This window comes from Stegastes partitus, unplaced genomic scaffold, assembly GCF_000690725.1.
Source record: "Stegastes partitus isolate 25-593 unplaced genomic scaffold, Stegastes_partitus-1.0.2 Scaffold810, whole genome shotgun sequence".
NCBI lineage: Eukaryota > Metazoa > Chordata > Actinopteri > Pomacentridae > Stegastes > Stegastes partitus.
Genome location: NW_007578541.1, coordinates 54101 through 80042, shown reverse-complemented (window position 1 = coordinate 80042; position 25942 = coordinate 54101). Strand labels below are relative to the sequence as shown.

At 41.8% G+C, this 25942-nt stretch overlaps 1 protein-coding gene across 6 annotated transcripts in view; it reads left to right on the top strand.

The window, feature by feature from the left end:
- The first annotated feature begins 687 nt into the window (after nucleotides 1-687).
- Nucleotides 688-25942, top strand: part of LOC103365086 (amyloid beta A4 precursor protein-binding family B member 2-like) — a 53724-nt gene continuing 28469 nt past the window's right edge. For 3 of the 6 annotated variants that reach the window (XM_008292427.1, XM_008292426.1, XM_008292421.1), the window contains exons 1-4: nucleotides 688-763; nucleotides 17644-17750; nucleotides 18680-18756; nucleotides 20151-21215. In XM_008292427.1, the coding sequence (XP_008290649.1) occupies nucleotides 18738-18756; nucleotides 20151-21215 (1084 nt within the window). In that variant the 5' untranslated portion in view covers nucleotides 688-763; nucleotides 17644-17750; nucleotides 18680-18737. Of the gene's footprint in view, nucleotides 776-804; nucleotides 1280-10265; nucleotides 10401-17643; nucleotides 17751-18679; nucleotides 18757-20150; nucleotides 21216-25942 lie in introns of those variants that run through there. The other 3 variants (XM_008292424.1, XM_008292422.1, XM_008292425.1) reach the window with 3 other exon arrangements.

Here is a 25942-nt window from a genome sequence, read left to right as displayed (position 1 = left end):
ATAAATAAAGTATTTTTCATTTCATTCATTTCATGTTTGTTTGTCCAAATATATTTTAAAAAACACCAGAAAAGGGATTCACTTATTTTTTCCAAATGACATAAATCAAATTGGCATATAGTTTACACACATCTTCATTTAAATCTGTGACTTTGATCTAAGAAATCAGGTTTACTGGCACCATTGATTTTAATAGTAATTTGTTAATTGTATATTAACACAGGAGGAAATGATAGAATCTAATTCAGAATGCAAATAGCTTAATATCTGTAGCATGGGGGGCACTGGTTTTCTTTTGTCCCAGTATGACAACACTTGTGGCACAAATGCTGTACACGTTTAGTCCTGTTTTTTTTTTTTTTTTTCTAAAATATAAACTCAAATAAATAAACGAAGGCATTCTAGCTGTGAACATGTTTGAGTCCTCTCTCCTCCTGGCCAGGGGGGTTTACTGGCTCCATTCAGGTGCAGGACTTTATATTTCAGTGAAAAACGAGCCCACAGTGAGTTAAACCGCCCCAAAAAGCTGTTTGGGGTTCACAGGGTTAAAGTCCTCCATCTCTCCAGGTTGCTATATTAAAAAAGAAAAAAAGAAAAAACCCCACAGAGGAGCGTTTTCTTCCGGAGCAGCGTACCCCGGTTCCCCCTGCCGGAGAGCAGCGGCATCTGGGAGGGAGGAGAGAAAGAAGCGAGCCGAGAGAAAGCGGAGGGAGGAGAGAAAAGGCAGCAGCGCAGCGAGCAGTCGGAGCCCGCAGGAGAGGAGGTGAGTGATGTGGTATGTCGGGAATGTTTTTAACTGTGATATACAGAGTTGGTGCTCGCTACGGTTTTCTACTCTGAAGCTCAACGTGAAAAGTAACTTTCCGTGTTGTTGGCGTCGCGGTGTTTCGGGCTGCGAGGGGCCCGCTGTGTGGCGAACAAGTCGGGGAGGTGGGGGAGAGCGGAGTGGGAGGCTGGCTGCGGCGGCGGCAGATGGGAGCTATTCACGGGGAGCCGGCGTGTTCGGAGTTTACGACCCACAGGGCTTACTTGTGTCCGTGTGTGTGAGCCCGGTCAACCAGCTCCTCTTATCAGGGAGGGAAACGTTGGCGAAGCAGACAGTCGGCAGACGGGGCGGCCGTTCGTCGCTGCTCCGCTCCGGCGTTAGCTGCTTGAACTCGACCGCTGTGTCAGGGATTTACCGGCTGGATGTGGACACAGCAGAGGTGGAAAAATAACATTTTCTGAAACGCAGCGACTCTTAAACGTGTGCTGTCTTCATACAGAGAGCCAGTGTCAGGTAAGCAGCTTTAAATAGTCGACCTTACATCCAAACTTAACCGACAACCGCATAAAAACAACAGTGTTTCGGCCCAACACACCTGAACATAAACAGCAGCCACCACTTTAGTACTACGCTGTATTTATTATGAGCTAAACGTGTTTAAATGGTGGTTGTCTCTACTACTGAGTTTTAGTTCAGTTGCGCTGTTTCTCTGCTGTATAAAGAGCTGCAATGGAAAACTGATTCATCACCAACTACTTTAATAATCAGTCACTCTAAGTCATTTTTTTAGAAAGAAAAAAAAGTTAATATTTTTGATTTCAACAACTCAGTTTTCAATATTTTCTGTTTTTTTTTACTCCTATATTAGAGTAAACTCTTTAGGTTGTAGGTAAAACAAAGACATTTGAGGATATATTTTGGGCTCTGAGCAACACTTTTTTTTTCTCGAATTTATACACCAAATACCTGTTCATTAATTGAGAACTGATTAATCGATGGGAGAATAAGGGGTGGTTGCAGTCTGGTGTTGCACAGTCAGACCATTCTGCAGCACACAACCAGGCAGTGCTGCAGAATGGTCTGACTGCACCTCATTACTCCTCTGCTATGCCAAAAAAAACCACATCTGGCTTGTTTGGTTTTCTTTCAACCAACCGCAGTCCTTTTGGACAAGAGTATGCAGTAAAGGTGTCGTCTCAAAATAGTGACAGGGAATTGTTTCTGGTGGAACATTTGCATGCAGGGAGGTGTGCTGCCTTCAGAATCAGATTTATTGCCAAGTAGATTTTCACACGCAAGGATTTTGACTCGTTGTTTTTAGTGCATAGCAATAACGGTAACATATAGATTAAAAGAAGTGTTGTGCTATGTGAGTTAAGTTTTTCGTAAAACATAAATTTGGAGGTTGTTGTTTCCCGTCGTGATGGGGATTCTTGGAAAACAGCAACTTATAGATAGCGAAAGGGGAGGAAAAATCTGTGTGAAGTGTGCGGCCAGCTGGAGGCTTATATCTGCAATTTGCATCTGGTGAGGCAGCCTGGTTGCAGCCCTAATTACAAACTTATCTCGTAGATTTGTTACTATATCAGTGTTTTTATTCATTAATCATTCAGTGTGTGACAAAACAGATCTCACTGTGACATCTCAGCGTTTGAATGAAACCCCCGAGGAGCAGAATGTTCTATTTTTAGAGTGCTGAAACCTTGAAAAGCATCAAATATGAGAAGATTAAACAATCAATCGCAACAATTTTCTGTCAGTTGACTCCTCGGTTGACTAATCATTTCAGCACACGTCGGTGTCCTGCCCTGTGGTTCCCATCAGAAGATGCTCCAACTCCCAACACATGACTTTGTCCTATGTGCTTTGTCACATGTAGGTCTCTGTATTGAGCTACAATTTAAGTCATAAAAAGGCTCATTGTGAAACAAACAGGCATAAAGGAGGGTATTCTCTTGACTTGCGCATATTACATGGAGTAGTGTGGGACTGTAGGCCATGCAAGCCCCTGGGGGTGAGCTGAAGGCCTGTGTTGGTGCTTGGTGCTGGCTGGACACGGCTAGCTAATCATTCCCAGCCTTTGGTAGTTTGTGCCAGGCCCTTGAGATAATGCGCCTGTTTGTTTTATACAAACATGGAGCCAGTTAATTGCTTGTTTATGCTTTGTGATTTAAAGAAGCTAGAGAATGAATCGAATAACCTTCCTGTTTTAACTTTCTCGAGGGGTGGGAGAGGACAGACAGGGGTCAGATGTGGGCATAGAGACATGGAGGACGTATTATTGTTGACTTTTCCTCTCAAAATCATTCACTGCAGATGTGCACTGATTAACATTTGCAGGGACCGGGTTTGTTGTTGTGTCGCCAGAGTGGGAAAACTTGCGAAACAGTTCATGTTACATACATTATGTCACAGTATTTCGTGTTATTGTCAACATGGAAGTTATTGACAATAACACGAATTACCAAGGGACTTGTTTTCTGTTTTTGGATTGCTCCTCTGAGCTTTCTCACCCTCCCCGTCTCCCTGCCTCTGTCCTGGTTACACTGGCTCTCATGCATTTGTTTTGCATCACATTTGCACCGATGCATCTCGTGTGCACATTTAGAAGGCGTATTCATAGAGAAGCATTTAGAATGAAACCTGGGGGAAAACCTTCTGTTTCAGTGTGTAGTGTACACTTTGATAACAACCAGTTAGCAGTGCTCGATCTTTTGGGCTGTGGTTGTGGTGATTTTAATTTTTTTTTTTACGGTTTATGCTGCGGCCTTGGTTTGGTGAGTTAATTAGTGTTAGCCACAGAACTGAATGTGTCACTGGCCGTACCACTGTAGTAGAAATGGTGCACTGTCATCCTCTGCCTGCCTTTCTGCCTCGCCTCCTTCTATTCTTGCAGCCTCCTTACCCTGCTGTCTTACTCGTCATCCAGACCTGGCCCTGGTCTGCAGTGTGTGTGTGCGTGCATGCGTGCGTGTGTGTTGGAACATGATGTCATTGCTAATTGCTCAGGGCTCTAGTGCTGTTCAAGTTGGTTTATATTCTGCCCCTCTCCCTGTTTCCTGCCCCTCTCTCCTCACTTCATCCCCCTTTCCCTCGTCATTTGCTCTCCCTCCCTCCCTGCCGTAGGATTTCTATACAACATCAAGAGTTGCTGAGTATGGAAAAAGTGACTCGGACATTTATGGGCCAAGTTTTGGGCCAAGCACTGCAGACTGTTTCTCTGTGCTTATGTGTGCGTGTTTGTTTAGCTTTAGTGTTATGAAAAGTGCCTCAGTTTCAAGATGGCTGTTTCTCTGCATAGGTAGATTCTATCACCTCTGATGGGCAGAATAAAGCAGACACAAACATGCATTCACACAAACTGTACACAGTGCACATGTACATGAGATAAAATTGCAATTCGGTAGTGTAAGGTGTCAAATTGTGAGGCTGTGAGCATGCCAAACACCCCAAAATACCTCTCCTTATCTGCGCTGGCCTCAAAGAGCTCTGCAGATTGGATATAATTATGCTGGTCGGACTATAAATGTGTGCGCCTGTGTGTGTCGCGTCGGGACTTTCTTGCCTTGCAGCACCAACCTGTTAGTCTGTGTGTGGTCGAGGTCATGTACAACAGCTGACGAGAAGGGATGGTGAAAGTGTGCATGCGTGTACATGCTTGTGTGACTGTGTGTTCCTGCGTAGGTGTCTGCGTGTGAGTAATCAGATAAAAAGCATGGAGATCCGTTACCACCACCCTTCTTTCCCAGCAAAACAATACCGCCGGCCTGCCCTTGACCAAACAAGTGTGTGTAGGCATGTGCATATTTGTGTGTGCGCAGAGTTCGACCAGATTGGACAGATGAATGATGAATTAAGGACAGCAGAGAGTAGATTCATCCCAGGCTGTCAAGTTGGCAAGATAACCACACTACAATTTGTTTGTGTGGATGTATGTGCGGTAGTGGGCCGGGAGACTGTATGTGTGTGTTGTCAATCTCTTTCTCAATCTTATTCTCTTCACTTTCAGCCCCCTATCGATGCCTCTCAATAGGGTTATTGTGCCCACTGTCAAGCGGGCTGCAGTCTGTGTGTGTGTGTGTGTATATGCATTGTTGTTGCAGGGAGCAGACAGCCGTGAGGTGTGTTTGAACAGGGAAGGAGCACAGAGGCCCTGTTCATCCTGTAGGGTGTGAAACTGAGCAATAGGGCCCCCTTTCTCTCTTTCCACCTGTCCCTCTGTCTGTTTGTCTCACTGTGTTTTGCCTTTTTTTTTTTTTGCGAGTTTTTCACCCACGCGCTCGTTCCTTATCGCCTTCTTCTTGCTCAGCTTTACTTTGGGTCTTTGTTTTCTTTTTGTACGTGGGTCTGTCTGTGCGTGTGAGCGGTGCAGTGTAATGTGTCAGCTCCTGGCAGCCCTCACTGATCGACTGTCTTCTCGCTGTCAAGTCTGCCTTGTGATTGGGTCGTCAGTATGCATGTTATTCTGCCTACAAATTACCTGTGGAAGCAGGCGAGGACGGACGAGGTTTCCACTTTTTAAAGGAAACTCACCGCGCCGACAAAAGATTTGCGCTCCCGCTGAGGGCACCCATACACACACACTTTCTCCCTGGCTCTTTTGTTTATATGTTTCTGTTTCTGATGTTGTCTTTTCCACATCGCTGCACTTTCACATGCATACCCCCATCACTCCCAGTTCAGCTGCATAAGGGTTTTCAGCCTCTCACTCTGACATCTCCTCTCTCTCTCTCGCTCTCTCTCTCGCACTGACTTTCAAACACATACACATAGTCATATGCTATGAAAGCTAGAATGTGATGAAAGAGGCTGTAAAAGCTAGAGGCCTAGGTGCCTCTGTAAATTGGCCTACTACTGTGAGTTCAAGGATTTTCTGCTGTGCTGTCTCAAAACAAGGATTGACTTAGAGTCTCTTATGCTCTATCCTCGATGCAAGAACTACCTGAGCAGATAGACAGGTGTTCATCTGTTAACAGGTAACTATAATGCACAAAAAAATATCCAGGAGGAAGGAATCCTTGTACTGTGATAGCAGAGCATGCCAAGTAAAATATTTGCAGTACACTGATAAGTGGAAAGTAGAGCTGAAGCAATCAACTGATTATTGCTCCAGGCATTTTACAAGGAAAAAAAAAAAGAAGACTTCTAGACATTCTTAGGATCCAGCTTCTCAAATTGCAGGAAATGCTGCCTAACTACAGTAGTATAGTGAAGTGAATACTCCATATATTCCAGGGATAAACACTAGTAATTAGTACTAAAACATATTCAACCCTCATGGTGTTGCCCTTTCATCATTCAAATCCCTGCAGTTTCTGGGCAAAAATGCAGTTGCACCAAGGAGTGCTGAATTTATTTAATTTTTTTCAGAATCTAGTCAGAGCAAGCAGTTTATTTTAATGAACTGTGTAGAATAAAGTGACTTTGATGAAAACTCAAATTTTATACTTAGATTGGGCTATGTTTTCCAACTGAATAACACATCACAGATGAGTGGTTCAAGGACCGGCAAAAAGTTAAAAGTCTGACAAATCTCTCTCTCTTTTTTTTTTTTACAGGCTGTGTTACTTTTCTTGCTGCTTTTAGTGTTTGTTTGCAGTGTAAAAATGACCACAATACTTTAATTACTTACATTGTTTTCAGTTCTCTTTCATATATCACAGCTTAATCAATTATTTAAATACTTTATTTTTCCATAATTGGGCAAGTCATGGCAAGCGACACCACCAGGGAAGGGAAACATGAGAGATTTTATGATGCACATGCCTTTGTAGTTTGCTTTTCTTAAATGAACTGTAAGATGTGTTTGACAATGGTGCTGTTGATTGTTCATTCGTGAAATTGGTATCCATCAAAAAAATTGACGTACAGTATTTGACATGTAACTGACATCAAAAGGGAATGAAAACCTTTTTTTTTTTTTGCGTTTAACACAAAAATCAGTGCTTGTTCTACAGTCTGCAGATGTGTGGGACAAATAACTGACACATTACAGTATGGCCATTTGCCACAGTACCTTGTCAATACCCTGGCACTTATGCAGATTGCGACTTGCTTTACTGCATACATTTAAACTCAGGAACCATTCTGCCTTTGGCCAGACGAACCTCTCCGACACTTTCAGACTGTTTGAATGGTGGCGCATGTATTCCCGTTGCTGTGTTTGTGTTAGAAAGGCTCAGGCTGGTGTGTAAAACTCAAGGCACTTCACATTGCAGTTGATAAATTTAGTGTACAAATTATTGACACAGATATATATTGTGTCTGTGTTGCAATTAATTCAAATGGATGAAAGGTTTGTGATGTAGCATTACTGTTGTAGGCAATGTATGGTGATACTGTGTCTCCCTTTGTTTTCTGGTCTTGTATTTTACATTTATTCAGTCAATTGCTCAAGAGAAAATGTAACTACAGCTATTTAAATAGTTTCTGTAAGTGTTCAAGCACACATGCTAAATATTTAATAGTTTCTGCTTTTTATTCATGAAAAGTTTCCCCCTTTTTTTTGTTTTGCATCTTTGTAAGCTGAATATTGCGTTTTTGGACTATTTGTCAGACAAAACATGCAATTTGAAGACCTTGAAGCCCTGCGATTTCATGTTTTTTGTTTTTTTCTTTTTTGAAACCCTGAATACACACGTCTTAGCACTGAGCTGACTTTGCTTGAAATTGTCAAGTTGTTACGTTAACTGACAGCCAAATGAAATGCATGGACTCGTAACATTTGTAATGCTTGCTGTGTGAAAAATCCTGCTGGCGTGTCTCCTAAAAGGTGAAGGTTTCTGTGTTTATTTGTTCATGTTGTTCAGTGGAAGTGATCTTTATTTTCTGCCAAGGTGGTCGTCCTCCTCCTCCGTAAAACACTAAAGCAAACCTCGCTCACTATAGCTTTTACAGGCGTACCAGTTACCCACTCCTCCCTCTGTTGTAACTGTTAACCTTGAAGGCCAGAGTCTGTGAATTACATGAAACACATTCCTGTCTGGTGAATGCACAGGATGACAGGTGATAGGAATGCTGAATCACGATGGCAGTCATTGTGGCGGTTTGGCTTCCCAACCAGATTCGTTTCTGACATTTGCATCATATCCTGTGGTAGGAGTAAATATAAGTTAACCCTTGTGGTAAGGATGTGATGCAGCACCAGCTTTGTGTTAATATTTTTACTGTGACTCTTAAAACTGTAACAGCAAAGAAAGTTTTTAAGGGCTTTGTAGACAAGAATTGAAATAAACTGTGTATCTTTGATAAACCACACAGTGCTGGAATTTGCTTTTTGACTCTACATTGACTTCACAAAATAAGTGGATTTGCAGCCCTGTGTGTGTGTGTGTGTGTGTGTGTGTGTTTGCTTAAAACAGTGGCAGGGCAGCACTGGTGCACCAGTTGTGGTTAGCTAGCTAGTTGTATCATCCCCATCCAAAACCAGTATCCAGCCAGAGAAGAATGCGCCGAATGTTGAGCAACGACAACGATAACTCTCATCAGTTGGAGAGGAGAGAGACTGAGGGGGGAAAGAGACAACCATTGTGTAGGAGGAAGGGATGACAGGAGCGAGAAAGGGGGTGATTTAAAGTATTGGAGACGGAGCGATCATTGCAGTTGTGTCTGTGGTTCCTTTGGCAGAGATAGGACATTCCTTTTCTGATGAGTCACCCTTTCTCTCTGATCCACTGACTCTCCTGACATCTCTTGTTTTTATGCTGGTACCCTTATCCCGTCTTTGTCTATTGCCGAGTGTGTCTTCCTTTCGCTGTCGTCTCTTGTTTGACATAGTCGTTTTCAGCAAATAAGTCAGAACCTCTGTCCAACCAGATCAGACTGGATTGTGATAATAATAAAATCTTGTGACATTATCGTGAAAGAACTTGCTGCAGGCTTTCCAATGAAATACCAGACAATAAGACTATACTTAAGACACACACTCGGTCTGAGTAAGTGCTGTTCCGTTTGTGTCTAGACTTCCCTGTCCTCTCGGATGTCCTGTCACATCTCAGCTATATATAGAAAACACAGTCTCTGCTTCTGCCCTCGCCTTGGATCTGACAGGCCTTTTGTGCATGTCTGTATGTTTCAACGAGAGGGAGGAGGCTTTCTTATATACATGGCTTGCCCCCATGTTTACCGTAAAAGACAAAAGAGCTGTAATGCTTTCAATCAAGCGATGAGAAGCAGAAGCTCCAAAAAGAATCCTTACCAAGCCTGTGGAGAGAATGATCCATTTGCTGAATGATATTGGTGAAGGAAATGACAAGAATGTGCAACATGATTTTAAAATTATAACTCTTGCCAGATATAAAAATACGAACAACAATTTATTTATTCTTCTTTGAAACACTGAGGTGAGATTTTGGGTATTTGGAGCATTAAAGCAGGGTGAGAGCTGTGTGTGATTGTGTGTGGTGAAGTGAACAATTCACAAAATTAAGACTGTGGTTTTCAAATGCAAGAGTCCCAGTTTTAACCACAACTGAAATCATCAGCAACCCTTAAAAAACTGTAGGTGCTCAAAGTTTTGACTCTTGTCTGTTTAATTGGCACTCTGCTAAGGTATGTTTATGATGTTTGATAAACTGGAGAGTGGACTTTGAGTTCAAAAAAGGCAACAGAATGATGAGTCTGTTTTTGGATTACAGTCTTGTTAACGGCATCATCATATTCAGACAAGCAGGTAGCCGCTAGCTCGTTAGTAATCAATTGCAAATGAATGGCAGCTGGTGGATATTGAACAGCAGCTGTTAATCTACCAGTTATAAATTGCACATCACGTTATTTTTAAAATAACTAAACTCGTAGGGGTGACACTGCTCATCCTGTTTGTCAGCCAAAGCAAAAGAAACTTCAAGAAGCTTAAATTAACACCTGCAAACTGTCAACTGTCAAGGGTCATCAGTAAAAAGTAAGAAATGTTAAATATGACCTGCTGGCAGCTTGTTAACATTCACAAGAGTTGGACCAATTCTGGAGGTCTGGGGCCAATGCAGATACCAATTTTTGGGGACTTAAAAAATATAAGACATCAATACGCACATGCATGTATTTGCAGTAGGTTAAAGTTGTATTGTAATGGACATAATAGTTGGCAACTTACAGTGAAGACACTGCTTCACCTGCCTCATCACCTGCTCTGCTACATGTGCTGCAAACAGTGCTAAGAGTATAATATATAGGAGTTAGAGAACACTACTGGAAAACTATGTTTTCAAATGACCTCAAGCATCTCTTTTGCATTATGTTCAATAAGCACATATTATGCTCATCTATCGAATTATTTTTGGGGTCTCTTAGAATATGTTTACATGCCTTAATGTTCAAAAAACAATCTTTTTAATACTGTGCATTGCTTGAGCACCTCTAAAATGTTCAGTTTTAGCTCGTGTCTCTTTTAAGGCCGCCCTCCTGAACAGCCTCGTCTGCTCTGATTGGTCGGGGAAAGGCTGGATATGTGTTGTACCCACAGATCTGAGTATGAGGATGTGCCACTAACTAAAGTGACTCTTGCAAGGAAGCAATCGTGGACTGCAAGGAAGGTGCTCACACTAGCTGCTAAATAGGCGTTATGCAAATGTATTACATAGTGATATAGATGCATAATGTAAAAGAGCCTGGATGTCAAAGGAGGCGTTTCAGGCAGGTATGGAGCAGTGTTTTCTGTGGGACTGACTAACTCCATTTGGCTTGGACTTTCGGCCTTGTAAGTTTGCAGCCTAAAAAGCATACTGTGAGCTCTGTAACAACAAAGTTAACTTCATGGAAATAGAGAAAGGTGACAGAGACAAAAGGCAGCAGAGCAGCATGACTCATTTTTTGTCAGGCACTGCTCGGATGCCTCAGCTCCAGTGTCAGCAAAGTTGTCCACACTACTTTTCAACTAGATGCTGGTACAACCTCCTCTGTTCACTTCCATCAACTCTTTAGCTGGCACCATTGTCAAGAGCAGGAGTGACAGTCTGGGGTAAATCAGGACTTTCTAACTGTTACTATTACCATGATGCACACTTGTTGTTTCTCAGACTGCTTGGAAGTCTAATATTTTCACAGATGAAGACAGGAAAAGCATGAGACTCGTGCAGGCTGTTATAGGAGTTTTGATTTGGGCAGCTAGTCAACACGGCTGAACTGTCACGTAGCTGGACAGCAGATGTTGAAAATGTGTTTCTCATTACTGTAGGGGGGTTATGAAGCAAGTGTTGAAGACGATGTCAGTAACAATATTGAGTATCTACAGATAACAGAAAAAGCAGGAGCCACAGGCACATGACAAACTGAGATTTAAACGTTGCTTTACTTGCTGCCTGACTCTACTCCTGGCACTACTTGTTGCCTTCAGCGTTGGGTCCAGGAAAGAGTTGTGGTCTCATTACGGCAAAGTCATTCTGGCTGCACGACCGGCTCATGTGTGTTCCACAGAGGGATTGTGCTTTAAGGGGCTGAAATGGACTCCGCTTTCCGTGTGTTTCACTTGGTGTCAGTATATTCGTGGTGTACCCTTTCTCCCCTCCCACGACCTCTCCTCACCCACAGGAAAGAGAGGCTTGGTGGGAAGTGGGAAGAGCGTCGGGGGGGAGGGGTATCAGGGATCGGGGGAGGGGTTACAGTACACTTGGTCCCAAGTTTCCCAAATCCAGGAAATCGTCTCTTGGCTTTGTTTCTGCAAAGTTATTTTCCACGTCACAGGAAGTCTGTGAGTGTGTGGGGGGAATTTTTTTAAGTGTGTTACAAAACCCTTCAACCTCTAGTCTAGTATTTTGGGTATGTTAGCTAGTGTTGATTCAGAGCCTGTCATAGCTGCCCTGCTTTTTACTCTGTCTCAGACAGGGAAGTGTCGAGGCTGTTGCAAGCAAATGAGTAACTTTATATGTGTTTACTGTCACAGCTGACACATTTTCTCAGAAGTATACATGTATGGGCCACTCACTTTCACATCCTTTTGTCTTTTATTTACTCTCTCATTGTTGCAGTTTGCTCAGGGTCAGTGAATAGAACAAGTGCACACATGCAGGCCATCACTTACCTTTATTCTCGAGGTATGTGTGTGCGTATCTGTCAGCTTCTTTTGTTGACCAATTAGTTTTCTTTTTTGCCCCCAGTCGCCCTGACCCACCAACCCACCCTGACATGCCTGGGATTCTTTGGCACACCCTGAAAATTCCTCACTCCTTTCCTTTATTTTGCGGTCATTTTTTTTTCCCTCTCACCGTCCCGCCCCTGGAAACCACACCAACCGAAAATGATATCTTTAGCTGTATGTACACAGTAAATTGACACATTCATAAATTCACAAACAGGGAGATGCTGTAAGCCTTGAAGTGTACTTTAAACCCTGACTATACAAGTGGAATTATAGTGGAGCTATTTCTGTCTGTCCTTCACACTCACTATACACTGCTGCTGCAAGGGCGATGCACAGCCATGGGACTAAAACGTAGAGCTCCCTTTGCGAGCATTGGCCTGAGTGTATGCGCCTGTGTGTTTGTTTGTCTGTACACAAAATTGTTTGTTTAGGCTGTAGTCTCAGTCAGAGTGTTACTTTGTCTCAGTTATTTCCTGCTACTGACAATACAAGGATATACACATATGTACACACACATAGGGTGTATATATGTGCTTCCGCTGTTAATCTGGAACTAGATTTTGCAGATGGCTATTGTTTTCTTTCCTGCTTCTTCCTTGTTGTTGCAGACAACACACACACACACTGAGCTTGGAGTCGGGAAACTAAAGCCAGTGCACCAGACTGGACCAGTCGTCAATAGCTTTTTGTAGGGCTGATTGATGTCTTTTTTTTGTGTCACTTCACTGTCTGTAGACTCTTATAGATGCAAAATATCTAGCAATGCCACACACTTATATGTCCTCAAAGGAATGGAGTTCAAAGTACATTAACAAAAGAAAAAAGAAAAACAAACAAAAAGCCACTGAGCAAAAACAGACACAATGTTAAATAATAACTAGATTGTAATAAAACCGGTTTAACAACCATTTGAAAGCTAACTAAAACAGACATGTTTGTAAAAATGGTTGCTGTGATTTCCAGTCCTCTTCGCCTCTCTTACTGCTTTTTAGTTTGAATGCTTAAAAGAGACAAGAGAGACTGTACAATGTGTACACTCTGGAAGCATAATTGAAAATGCTGCATGGTGGACATTTAACAAAGCTTCGGTTCAGGACCTGAATGAGCATAAAAGCTCATAAAACAACAAGGACTCTGCAATGCAGGCTGGTTCTAAGCCATTTAGGGCTTTATATACAATCAAGATCAATTATAATTAATACAGGGAGCTGGTGTAGTCTAGCTGAATATGCTCTGCATTTTTAGCTTTGGTCAGGAGTCTAGCTGCAGAATTTTCAGAAGTTTCATCCTTTTAAAAGTGCATCGCAATAGAATACACACTCGGCTATGTACGAAAAAAGATTAGGTGCAACATGGTGGTTGGAATGTGAAGAGCCATCCAGTTATGGCAGTATGTTGTTTAGCAGTGTTGCTAACTTGGAGTGGAAGTAGTTTGCATCTAAATGTAGAGGGCCTGGCCCACTCTGCAGCCAATGAAAACAAAGCCAAGAAAGATCTGGGAAGATTGCCTGCTATTGTGCAGCTGGCTTACACTTTCACGTCCTAATCCAAAAGTTAGAAAAACACCCAGTTGCGTTTTCTATTCTCCATGGCTTGCCTTGCTGACTTGAGTCCATCCATTTTGTTTTTGATAGCCCGGCCTCTAACTGCGACAGTTTTGCTTTCTTGTCAGTCTTTTTTGGTAACAGATGGGGTTTCTCACGAGCGGAGGGGGAGAAGGGACGAGGAGGGAAGAGTGGCTGTAAATCAGGGTTGTAGAGAGAAACGGGTGGTTTTATGAGAGTTTACAGACCTTCTTCACTTTTAATGAGAAAAGACAGCAATTCTGTTGTAGACAAAGGAAACGGGGAGGAGGGTGAGAGGTAAGATGAATGTGGTGGTGGTTAAGAGAGGAGAGGAAATGGGACAAGAAAATGGAATACAGGAAAAAGGTAAAAGTTAAGTGGGATTAGCAGAGGAACTAGAATGGCGAGAAACCTTGAGAGGGAAGGGCAGGAAAGAAGGATGAGAGGCCTATCAAACTGTTGGCAGGGATCCACTTGGCATATGAATTTAAAAGCAATCTGTCTGTGCTTCGCTCAGTCCAGAGTATGGCAGATGATGGTGGTTACACGCAGTGCGCATGTAAAAAAAACAAAAAAAACAGAGACATGGAACAAGGTGGAGTGTTTGCAGCTGCTTCCTTCATTCTTGTTGGAGCCAGACCCCCCAACATACCTATGACACTTAACACACATAACGGCATACACTCAGTGGGCTGGCCAGTGGGTCAGAAGCTAAAGGTCACTGTCACACTGTGACACAACGGAGATCTTATTACCAACCCCTCCGATGTGTGTTTTTGTCTGTCTGTATGTGTGTTTTTCTTCAGTCTACTGCCTGTCTGCCTGCCTGAGTCTCAGTTTTTGCTGGTGCGTTTAACTGTTTACAAGCGAGGCCATGTGGAAGGCTCACCCTCATGTTTACTATTCATGTGTATGTGTTTGTGAATGTCGCTGTGTGTATTAGTGCTGCCCTGCCCGCAGAGGGGCCCTGTAATTATGTGTAGACCCCCTCATCTGCAGCATAAGACGGCTGGGAGCCTTTTGAGTGTGCTGAGGCCCAAAAGAGGCACTACAATCACTCACATCCCATCAAATCTGAAGCCATATCCAGATGTAGTTGGGATTGAAAGGTGCAGTTTTACTGCATATTTGCTGCTCTGCTACTGAACTGTAGCTCCACCCAAAAGTGGAGATTTTTACTTTTTTTTGTTGTTGTTTTACATCTGTCTGTATGACAGATAATGATACGGCATCTTCAGTGCAGTCTGTGGTTAGTGTTTGGACAGTGACACTTTTTTGTCGTGTTGGCGACAACGACACACTGGGCTCGCAATGAAATAATCACTGTGAGGTTAAAGTGGTAACTTTCAAGGGGAACTCCTCCGATTTTACACATCAAAGTGTGTTTATGGGTCTTGGGGAGTACTACTGGCTTTTTGAAATAAACTTGACTGACTTGAACTGACTCAAATGATGTCAAGTGATGCGTTGTTTAGTGCAGAACACAGCGGGCAAATCTGGAGATGTGTAGTGAGAAAGAGGGATGCTTAGCAGACCTCTGTAGCCTGCTCTTCAACTCTCCGTGGTGCCCCTCCCAATACTTTCCCTGCATTGATTGTGTTAATTCTCTTAATACCAGTAAAGACACATTGCAGTGACTATTGTGCTAATACTGGGTAGGGTTGAGACAGTTATGTAGCAGACCTGTATTAGAGATCCCACATCCAGCCTTTAAAACCTGGTCACCAGCAGCAGCAACATTTCATGGGAAATGATTGATATGTTTTTAGTGTAGACTCCCTTTCATACAAATACTGTCTCGCACACAAAAACTCACACATATTCTCTGGTATGCAGACTTGTTGCAGCAGGATTCAACGAACCAAACATGCCTTGTAATTTTAATCCCAGAATGCAACATTTTATAGCCGTGTTATGATGCAGTTTCAGGCATCATCCTTCCTTTTGTCTTTGTTTTTATACTTGAGCTCTGGATGTTTTTTTCAAATCAAATGATATGTATGAACATTCAGTCACACCCACAGACCAATCTGTCGTTTCACATCAGTGATTCCTAAAGATGCATTGCTGCCACAGGCTTCATTTTACCTGTCCCAACTTAAACCATTTGGAAGGATACATTACAGTATGTGCAGCCAGTCCAAATTATACAGCTGCTCCTCAGATGTTTTACCATTTTTACTACAGTTGGTGTAACACCTAGTGTTGGCAGACAAACCAGATGTTTGTGTGTTGTTATGCCAGTAAACAGTAACAGCTCAGTATAAGGTTGGTGTGGCTCTCAACTGTTCTTGAGTGTGTTGTATAGATTTAGCCACATCAGTAAAGTGACTCAGCATTCATGGATGTATCCACTATTCATGACTGTGGTTGGTTACATAAACCTGTGTAAAAAAAAAAAAGAAAGTTATGTAAGGCTGGGGCTTCGTCATTTGTTGTTTCAGTATATTTTAGTTTAGTTTTTCAAAGTTTAAAAGTAAAGATAAATGTTGACAATACTGCCCTCATTTCCAGCTCATATGGTTTTTCCTCAATTTGGGTTCTTTTACTTGCTGGGAAAATGCATTCTACTTTCCATCAAGCATGCAAAAATATAAAGGTAACCTAACAATATAGCAACATTATTGCTGCCTTAGTTATTTACTAAAGATGACAAACAGCAAATCGGTTTCAAAACGCTATGCCAGGAAAGCAATGGCTCATATAGTTAAAATAGCTTTCTTTGCACAGAAGTCCACTGACTAATACATTTTTCTTTTTCTTTCTTTTTTCTTACAAGTCACAAAACAAACCCCAACTGCTGCAAGCTCTGTTGCCTTTGTGTGTATTATCAGAAAAATAGGAAAAACATGTGCTTGGCAAGGAGAGATGCTGTGTGTATGCACCTGTAAAAGATGTCTCTTGTAGATTTTGGAGGGATTTGTTATCTTTTTCTGTGGTGGTAATAGGAATATGAAGTGAGTGGAGAGAGAGAGGGACATGATGTGCAGCAAATTTACCTCCACCAGGAATCAAACTGTGGAAGCTGTGGTTATGTGGTATGCACCTTAACTGTTAGGGCACTGGGACATCTCAGTAAAAGATGCTTTGGAAAATCAGCTGTAATTTGTTATGTCTGCATAGATTTGTGTGTTTATTGCTCTTTAAGACTGGAAAAAAATATCATGAAGTATACCTATGCAGTGATGTGAAGTTATTTAACTAAAAACAGGGAGAAGAGGTGAGCTAACTAAGATGAAATCTAGCCTCATAAAGGTTTAGTTCTCATGTTGAGAGCTGAGGTGCTTTTGCAACATTTGCAGTAAATTATGTCATTATGCAGTCAAGTGAGAGGAATTAGTGTTGAGTAAAGCAAATAACACACAGTTCAGTCACAATAACTTCACAAAAAACAACAGGCTCCTATTTCTAGTTGAAGAATAGCCTGATTAAAAAAAACAACTAACTGTTACTGATGATCAGGAACTTTTTTAAAATGACAGAATGTTCTGGCACCTACCAGCATACATTTGTTCCTACATGATGCAGCGGATTGCCTTATTTTAGAGGATTATGCTAATGCTTTGATTGATAAAATCTTTAATAAGGTGGATTCATTTCCAATTTTGAATCTCTTTGCAAGGGTCACTGTCAGCTGTTTAATAAAAGTCATTTATGACATAGCAGCATTTTTTTAAAGTTCTTATAGTTTTATCCTGTGAAATCATTCCAGGTGTTTTTTTTAGCCATCCAAACGGGGATAAGTGGGATTTTATGGTTCAGTCTAACTATGCTCATTATCAGTGTCTTCTCTTCTCCAAGCGGTTGGTCAGAACTGTCCATGAGTTTTGACTGCGTTATGCAGTAATGTGTGTGTGTGTGTGTGTGTGTGTGCGCGTGCGTGGTGGTTGTTGGAAAGCAGAGTAGGGGGAGTTTACAAGTCTCTTGTGGCATTAAGTTTATGATGGTTCCAGTCAGTACAGGGTTGGCAGGACTGCACCAAAGGAAGAAATATGAGCTCTATACAAAATGAGCCTTATGTTCACACACACACACACACACACACACACACACCTATACACACACACACCTATACACACACACACAAAAACATACACCCACCTTCTGTATTAATGTTTGATTGAGGTTGTGAATAATTGATGTCTTTATTATTTGTCCCTCTGGTGCCCTGCAGACCTCTTTCTCTCCCATCCTCATTCCCTCTCATTAATCCTATTTTATGTTTGTCTCTCCCTCAGGACGCTGCTGCTCCAGTGAAGACCTCGTGATCGGATGAAGAAAGAACCACTGACTACCAGTATGGACCTGCTCCATCCTCGAGCTTCTAACAATCTTTAGTTCTCTGGTAAGTAGCAACTGTAAAAGGCTTCTTTCAAGGCAGTATGTTAGAAATCGTTGTTCACAACCGAAAATAAAGGCCTGTTCCCGCTTCCGTTATTTACAAGCATTGCTGTTTGTGGTGTCCATGAATAGAGGTGGTGTTCAGACTTGATATAGAAATGGCATTTGGATATATTTAAAACATCTTTTTCTGGAAGTTATAAAGGCGTTGCAGTAAAATCCATTATAATTTTTTATAGATTTTTAAGATTTCTTTTGCAAATTAAACATTGTTTTTATGAATATAAACATATTGTGGACCACTTGAACCACATTGGCCCCTTATTGCTGTTGAGGTTAATTTAAAACTTGCTAAACGCATAATATCACATTAAGGGAAGCAGAATCTTTCTATGTGACTCCAACTGTTACAGATCTTTGCACGTTCATGGTAAAACACCGAAGACAATGTAAGGAAGACAAAATAACCTGTATGCAAACTGGTGTGTTCCTTTTGTTTTCTAGCAGTTCTAATATTATGCATGCAATGTTTGTTTTGTTTTGTTTTGTTCAATTTTAGAAACATAAGTTGGAAATCTACTTTTGTTTTTGCATGCCTCAAAAACCCTGCTCCATCTCTCTAATTGCTGCATACTATATGTAGTAACTGGTCAAGTGAGTGTGGATGAGAGGGACATTGTGCAGAGCAATTTTGCACCAAATAAACTGAGGTCCCCATCTTCTTCTCCATCTTTGATTCAGATTGTCTGTTCTATAATTTTTGTTTTCTACAACCCTCACTGCCGCACAGTGTTGTGTCATCTCCATAGAAACCAGCTGTAGCTGTGTTCCACGTGGATGAATGTGGTCTCAGAGGGAAATCCAAGAAGTAGTCAGGATTCTTTGCATTCTTCTTCTGATCGTTCTTTTACTGTTTTTTCCCCCTGCTCTCAGTGGTGTTCAGATCTGCAGCTGAGTCTACTGAACTCTGAACCGTGACCAGCACCAGTCTATGACTGACCTCCTGCCAGGTACAAACTACACACACACACACACACACACACACACACACACACACACACACACACACACACACACACAAACATGCTTTCACACAAACGTGCTTTCACACATGCTGTGTTTGTGTTCAGCATTTAATTGGAATGAAAACCCCACACATCTCCATGCTGAGCAGTTCCCCACCCCCGCTAGCTGTAGAGTTTAAAGTCTGCTCTTCTCAGCAAGATCTCTCAAGAATGTAAAAGATAGACCTTTTTTTAGTTTTTGTCATTGTCAACAAAACTCATGAAAAGGTCAAAACCAACCCTGCATTAGTTTAGGTTGTATCAGTGTTGCTTCTGCTTTTACAGCATGTCTTTCAATTTTACAATTAACAGTATAGGAACTCTCTATATTGTACTTTTTTTTCTTAGGTGTGTTTTTTTTTTTTTTTAGGTCTGCACTCCAAGGTATTTTTGGGTGATTTATTTATTTTTTGCTTCTGTCATCTTTTTGCTCACTGTGGACTCATCTTTTTACTGCAATATGAAGTCCAGCACAACCATGGCCAGAAGAGAACTTAAATGTTTTTTGAACAGTGTAGACAGTATAATTTATTATAACTTCAATGTCATTTTTAAAAGAAAAAAAGCAAAACAAAAGTTGAATTTTGTTGATGATTTGTTTTGCAAGAACTGATAACGCCTAGAATCTACATGATTTTTTTCAAGTGACCCCAGGTGTTCCACTAACTGGCAGAAACATCATTCCACGTACTATAGATATTTTATGACTTCGATTTTTACTTTGTTTCCATACTTCTCTCTGCTCTGAGTAAACACAGCCTGCTATTCAGCCCATTTAAACAGGAATTTTTGTCATGAATCTGTTGATTGCAGCTAAGGCAACTGGCTTCTCAGTTATGCTGAGGAGTTCAGAATTTTTTTCGTTTGTTTGTTTTTACAGAATCTGGTTAGTCAAAACTGTTTATTTCTGGTACATTTGTAAGTGAGACATGAAGCATAAAGGGATTTCGAAGAAATATCCTGATTTTAAGCCTAGATTTGGCCCCAATAATGAACTTTTACTCAATCATGTATATTATTTAGAAAGATCTGTTAATATAGTCGATATAATGCCATAGTTCTTCAGCCAGTTCTTCATCATCATTATTATTATTACTATTGTTATTATTATTATGTCTAACCTATAATTTGTTCGCTATATAAACTGAACATGCTATCTTCACTTTGCACTGTTTGCTGCCACTGCAAGAAGGTTATTTACTTGTTGGAACATTGGCATTTCATAAGCATAGCATTAGTCACTCTTTCTCGAAGCTAAATCACAAGTGCGCTGTGTGCATGTTAATACACTTGTAGATTTAAATTTTTTTCAAGAGTATGGACATACTCTTCTGTTGCAGGTGATCTGTCTTGTGCCACGATGATGTCAGTAGATGTGACCAATCGCAATGGGCCTGCTGCCACGCCTCCCACCTCACTCAGCCTTCGCTCCTCACACAACCAGCTACTCAGCAGCGATGTCATCAAACAGGGCTCCGCCACGCCTCCTAAGTGTCGCAAAAAGTATGCACTTACCAGTATCCAGGCTGCCATGGGCCTCGGAGAAGCCGTGCCGCCTTCATCATCGTCACCTTCATCATCCCCATCACAGTCTTCTACCCCCAACAATCCCAAACTAGCCAAGAATGGGGTCAACCAGCTTCGTAAAGCTGGTCAGGACCACAACAAAAACACAACCGGCCCTGACTCGATGGACCTGGAGTGTAATTCAGAAACTATAGCAGATGACCTTAATGTCAACACAGCCGAGGAACAAGATAGTCACACTCTTACCAATAACGACCGAGAGGAAGACGTCTTTGAGCAGGACGTTGAACTTCAACCAGATACTAGCAGTGACGCAGAACCTGAGCAGAAAACAGAATCAGACACAGACTGTATCACGAACCCAACTGCCGAGCTGAAAATGAACAGCAGTGCAGAAGATTTGGACTTTGACTTGAACATTGAGACAGAGGAGACCGACGACATCAGCATTCTGTCTGAGAAGGAAATATCAAAGATGAAGACTGAGGAAGATGAGGTGGTGGAGGAGCAGGAAGATGAGGAGAATAAGCCTTTGCTGGTGATAAAAAGTGAGTCCCCTGTGAAGAACCACAAAGTTTCTCCGGGCCTGGAACTCATCACTGACCTCCACTCCAACCTCAAGCTCCTCACATCAGGCAAGAACTCTCCGGTGCCTCCTCCTCCTTCCCCGCCCCGGCAGGCCAGCCCAGAGGACACTCCTCTGCTCTCTGTGGCCTCCTGCCCCTCCTCTTCTTCCTCCTCTCCAGAGACGAAGAAGGACAGAAGGACTGGCGCAAAGACAGATTGCGCTTTGAACCGCATCCAGAATCTGAACCCTAGTGATGAAGAGTTGAGCTGGACTACCCTGTCCCAGGAGAGCAACTCCCCAGAGGAGACAGGTACACACTGCTGCAAATAGTTTACTGCAATACACTTCATTGCTACTGTTATTTACTGGTATTTAGCATAATTCTGATGTGAGAATAAGTCAGCTAGTTGAATTTTTTTTTTCTCGTGTTTGCTATGTAGTGGTTTCACTGTCCTCTCTGCTGATGACATGTTTCCATTTCGGGTGACCAAGTATGTGTGTGCGTATACAGAGCTCAGGCACTGCTGGAACAGAATAACAAACGCTCCAGCCTCGAGTAAATCTCCCAGAATCCTTCGGGGACTGGAAGTGCCCTTGTAACCTCATGGGTGGTTAGGAAGCCAGATCAGCTGCGTCTCTTTCAAGTTGTGTCCCGTGCTTTTGTGTGTGTGAAGCTAGTCATGAGTTAAAAAGAAATCCAGCTGCCATTATCTCTCTCCTTTTCAGTGTCTTTGACTTTTCATCTAAAGCTGAGAAGAGAGAGAGAGAGAGAGAGAGAGAGAGTGAGGAGCTGATTTGGCTCCCTATAATCTTCTGTACTATCCTTTGCTACCCTTAGTTTTCATCATTCTATTTCTGGAAATATGAACATGTGTGCTCTGCAGATAGAAAGTGATGCAAGCTGTTTCAACACACACATCCAGACTAATAAAGGATGATAGACCTGCAGTATTGCAGCTGAACCTTTCCACATGTACCTGTAGTTGTAAATGTGGGAGAAGCTTTAGTTTTATACTGACTGACAGAGACTTTTGGTTGCCAGTTCGTTCAGGGCTGCATGTCTAAGGCCAGTTTGTATCATGTTCTTTCCAACTTGTCTTGATAATAGGGCTGCACGATTATGGCCAAAATGATAATCACGTTTATTTTGATAAATATTGAAATCATGATTAATTATCCCGATTATTTGTTGATTTTAACCAAAACAAATTTTATTGTTTTACAGACTTACTATAACTGTTTTCACATCCATATATTGTGCTACATTCCTGCTAATGTGCAAATATGTGCTTAAAAATAATATAGGTCCTCTTTTTCTCCAAAGTGAATAACTCGCTCAATTCGCGTCAATCGCGCCGCGGGACATTTACTCGTGTCTAATCGTGTCTTCACATTGACTTTACATGTAAATCATTAGCGCGAATGATTTCACTCGCGTCTGGTGTGAACACAGCATTACACATTTTAAATATCGCTAGATCACGCAAATTTGATCGCAGGAAGCCAATATTGTGATCGTGATTAAAATTCGATTAATTGTGCAGCCCTACTTGATAAGCAGTGTGGGATGGACGTAAAACTGTCAACTAACAATTGCCTTCATAATCAGTTCCTTTGCATACTATTTTGTCAATTCACTTTTTAATCTATTAATATATAAAAATGCTGAAGGATGCCCATCACAACTTTGACAGTCCAAAGCCTTAAGCTACTGAGTTTGCTATCACATAAAACAAAGAAATACAGCAATTCTTCACAAAGAAAAAGCTGCAATATTTGACATTTTTGCATAAATAATGATTTAAACTGTTAATTACTTGTTAAAATAACTGCTATTTTTTTTCTTCTGTCAATCAGCTTATCTTTTAAGCAAGTAATTGTTTTAGCTTTATTCTAAAGTGTGGTTATTGTGTGGAACACAAATTAGGAATCTGTTGTTTATTTAATTGTTTATCTGTGTCACTACTTTGGGATGAAATTTGGAAGTGAAGCTAAGAAATTCCTCTTTTGTGTGCCTCTGCTTTCTCATACTCTCATACTCGCTTGTTGCCTAACTTTGCAGAAGGTCTGTTGAGGTTGTTGTATGTCTTTGTTTGCGTTTGGTAAAAATTTGAGTGTGGAGTTTCAGGTTCCTCTCGTTGCATCGATCATCAAAATGACATATTTAGAAGTTTGTTGCTGTATTTCCATCCACCACTCGGCTGCTTCTCTGCAGCTCGAGCACACCGACTCACCTTTGACTCTCCTCAAACACTGTAAAACTGCTCAGCGCTACATAATGACAAGTTACATGGGAAATGCTCAGTCATTGCATTGGCTGCTTATGTTGCTCTTATGCCTTCTAGCATAAACCACCATACGGGCTTGTTACGAAGGTTTAAAAGTTGATTTTTATTGGAGGTTTTCTTTAAAGGTCTCTTGTACTCTTTTTTTTTTTTTTTTTTTTTCCATAGCAAGTTGCTGAAAGTTTCACATGTTAACAGTAATACAGTTAATATATGTATATACTTCTGGTTTTATCCCTTTTCCACACAGGCTATTTCAGTGTTTGTAGTTTTAAATACAAATGAGCTGCTGCTGCTCACACTTGTCTCAGGAAGAACGCTGAGCCTTCTGCAGGAGAACCAACATAGCTGTTAAGAAAAACACAGGAATTTAACTGTACACATTTCAAGTGGAATTGGATCCAGAACACCTAGGGGAGAGACTCCTGCAGAAGTTGCTGTGTTGACAATATGACAGGACTGACCACACAGACTGAATGTTTATTTTGAGGAGGGGCTGTGCGAGGAGATTCATTGTCATCTTTAAGAAAATTTCAATTGAAGTACTAGCTGCTCGACTTTGGAGGTGCTTTGATTTGTACCTGCTTTCCATTACTGTGTCAAAATACAGAGAGAAATTCTAAATTCTTCAGAAATCCTGTGCTGTGTTTGCTCACCATCCTTGAGACAGGAGGACAACAAACTGCGGCGGCAGACTATTTTATAGGCTCAGCACACCTCAGGAATAATCATTGACATGGTGCTATAGCCCAATCTGTAACTTGCTGCTTTATCCTCTAAAAAGGGCAAAGTCACAGCCAGTCATTCTGAAACATCCACAGAAGCCCTGTGTCTGTTTCTGTGTTTGGTATGAGGAGCAATGTGATGTGTCTATGCAGCAGACCATCTATTTTAGTGTGACTGGAGCTGATCAGTTAACACATGTGGATATGATAACCAGAACCTAGCCTTCGCTTTAGCCTTTTCTGACAGAATTTGTTTGCCAGCCAGGAGCGGGGGTTACCCCTTTATGACGTCTTAACGGTCTGCACACCAGAATAGCTCATTTAGATACTTTTTGATTGATCTAGATAGAAAATAATTGAAAGAATTGTCTTTTCTCATACTTCGTGTGGTCTTATAAGCCCTGGTGACACAAAGCTATGTTCAACGATGACAAAGTGGATTTTGCATAGTCTGTCCCCTATAATTGGACCGTTAAAACTCTCTGCCTGGTGCTTTGGAGACATATTTTACATCCATCTCCTGTGGAGCAGCAGCCGTGACCTCTGACATGATCTCAGCTGTAAACCATCCTGTCTCTTTCAGTCTTTAAGAGCGCTGCTGCTCTGAGTTGTTGAGCCTCAATGCAGCTTTTTTTTTTTACTCCCAGAGTACTTCTCTTCTCTGATGACTCACTGTCCCTCTCAAGTTGAGGGCTCTGAGCATCTGTGCATTTAATTTCTCTACCAGTATGATTACCAGCAGCTCTGCGTTCTTGTTTCACCGTTGCTGTCTGAATTCCAGGATTAAATTTCCATGTGTTCTTATGTCTATGATTTCCTCCTCTATCTTTAAAACTCATATTTGCTTGTCTACTCTGTCATTTCAAAGTGATAATTCCCATTCATCTCATGGCCTTATGTTTTTTTTTTTTTGTTGATCACATTTTGTGTGCTGATGAGCTGAGCAAAGGGAGGAAAAAATAGGCTATGAAGCAGAACTGTAGTCTCTAGTTAAGGAATATTGTCTTCTGAGGGTTTGCTAAAGAGTCTATAATCACGAAACTGGCATCATTCATGTTGGATTTATGGATCTCTAACACATACTCGTCCACACTGACGTGCCCCCCTGTCTGCCTCTCACTCTCACATTGACAAAGCTGTGTTGTTTTCCCAGGCGTGTGTTAGATTTCTCTGTGGATGTTGCGGGCTAGAGGGCCAGTACGACACTGCTTTCACACAGGACAGCCAAAACACACACACAGACACAGATACACACACTCATGCAGAGTTGAAGAATGTAATTTAAAGCCCGTTTAAAGAAGTTTCCTGCATTCTCACACAACAACATGCACTGTAACACTTGCAAGGGAACACTAGTTGAATGAGCACAGAACAGCAACATGTGGTATTCTTGGTGTTTTTCAGCCATGTTGAGGCATTTTTTTCTCTCCGTCATCCATTTACTGAAACATTTTCCCACCCCCTGTATGTTTGTGTCCTCTTTGACATTTTTTTTCTCCCTCCATCAGCTCCCTATCATCCTGCACTGCATATGATGCTGAAGGAAAGATGATTTGGGGGTTGCCAGGACGACCAAGAGAGGCTTAAAGGAAGGCAGAGAGGAAGGAGAAAGTGCTAAACATATATTTGATGAGGATGATGGTGCCGAATTTCTAGCTCCCCTCCATGTGCCCCAGTGTGTTTGTTCTAGTGCAGGAAAGGGAGGGCAGGTTTATTCGAGCTGTTGATGTTGTTGATGCTCCAGATAGAGGAAGGAGAGACAACAAGAGCAAACATAGCTCAGCTGCAGGGGATACACAACCTCTCTACTTCTCCCTTTTATGTGCATTTTCGACTCTCTCCTTTCTTGCTCGCTCCTACTCCTCCTCCTCTCATTCACTCTTTTTTCCCCGTCTTCGCTGCCTCTCTCTTCACGTCATGATTTCCCTGCCTCTCCGCCTCGATGTGTCTCGATGTCCCCCTCTCTCTCTCATCTCTCTTCCTCCTCACCTCTCTCTTGCGGTGTCCCCCCGCTCTTCTCTCTCTCT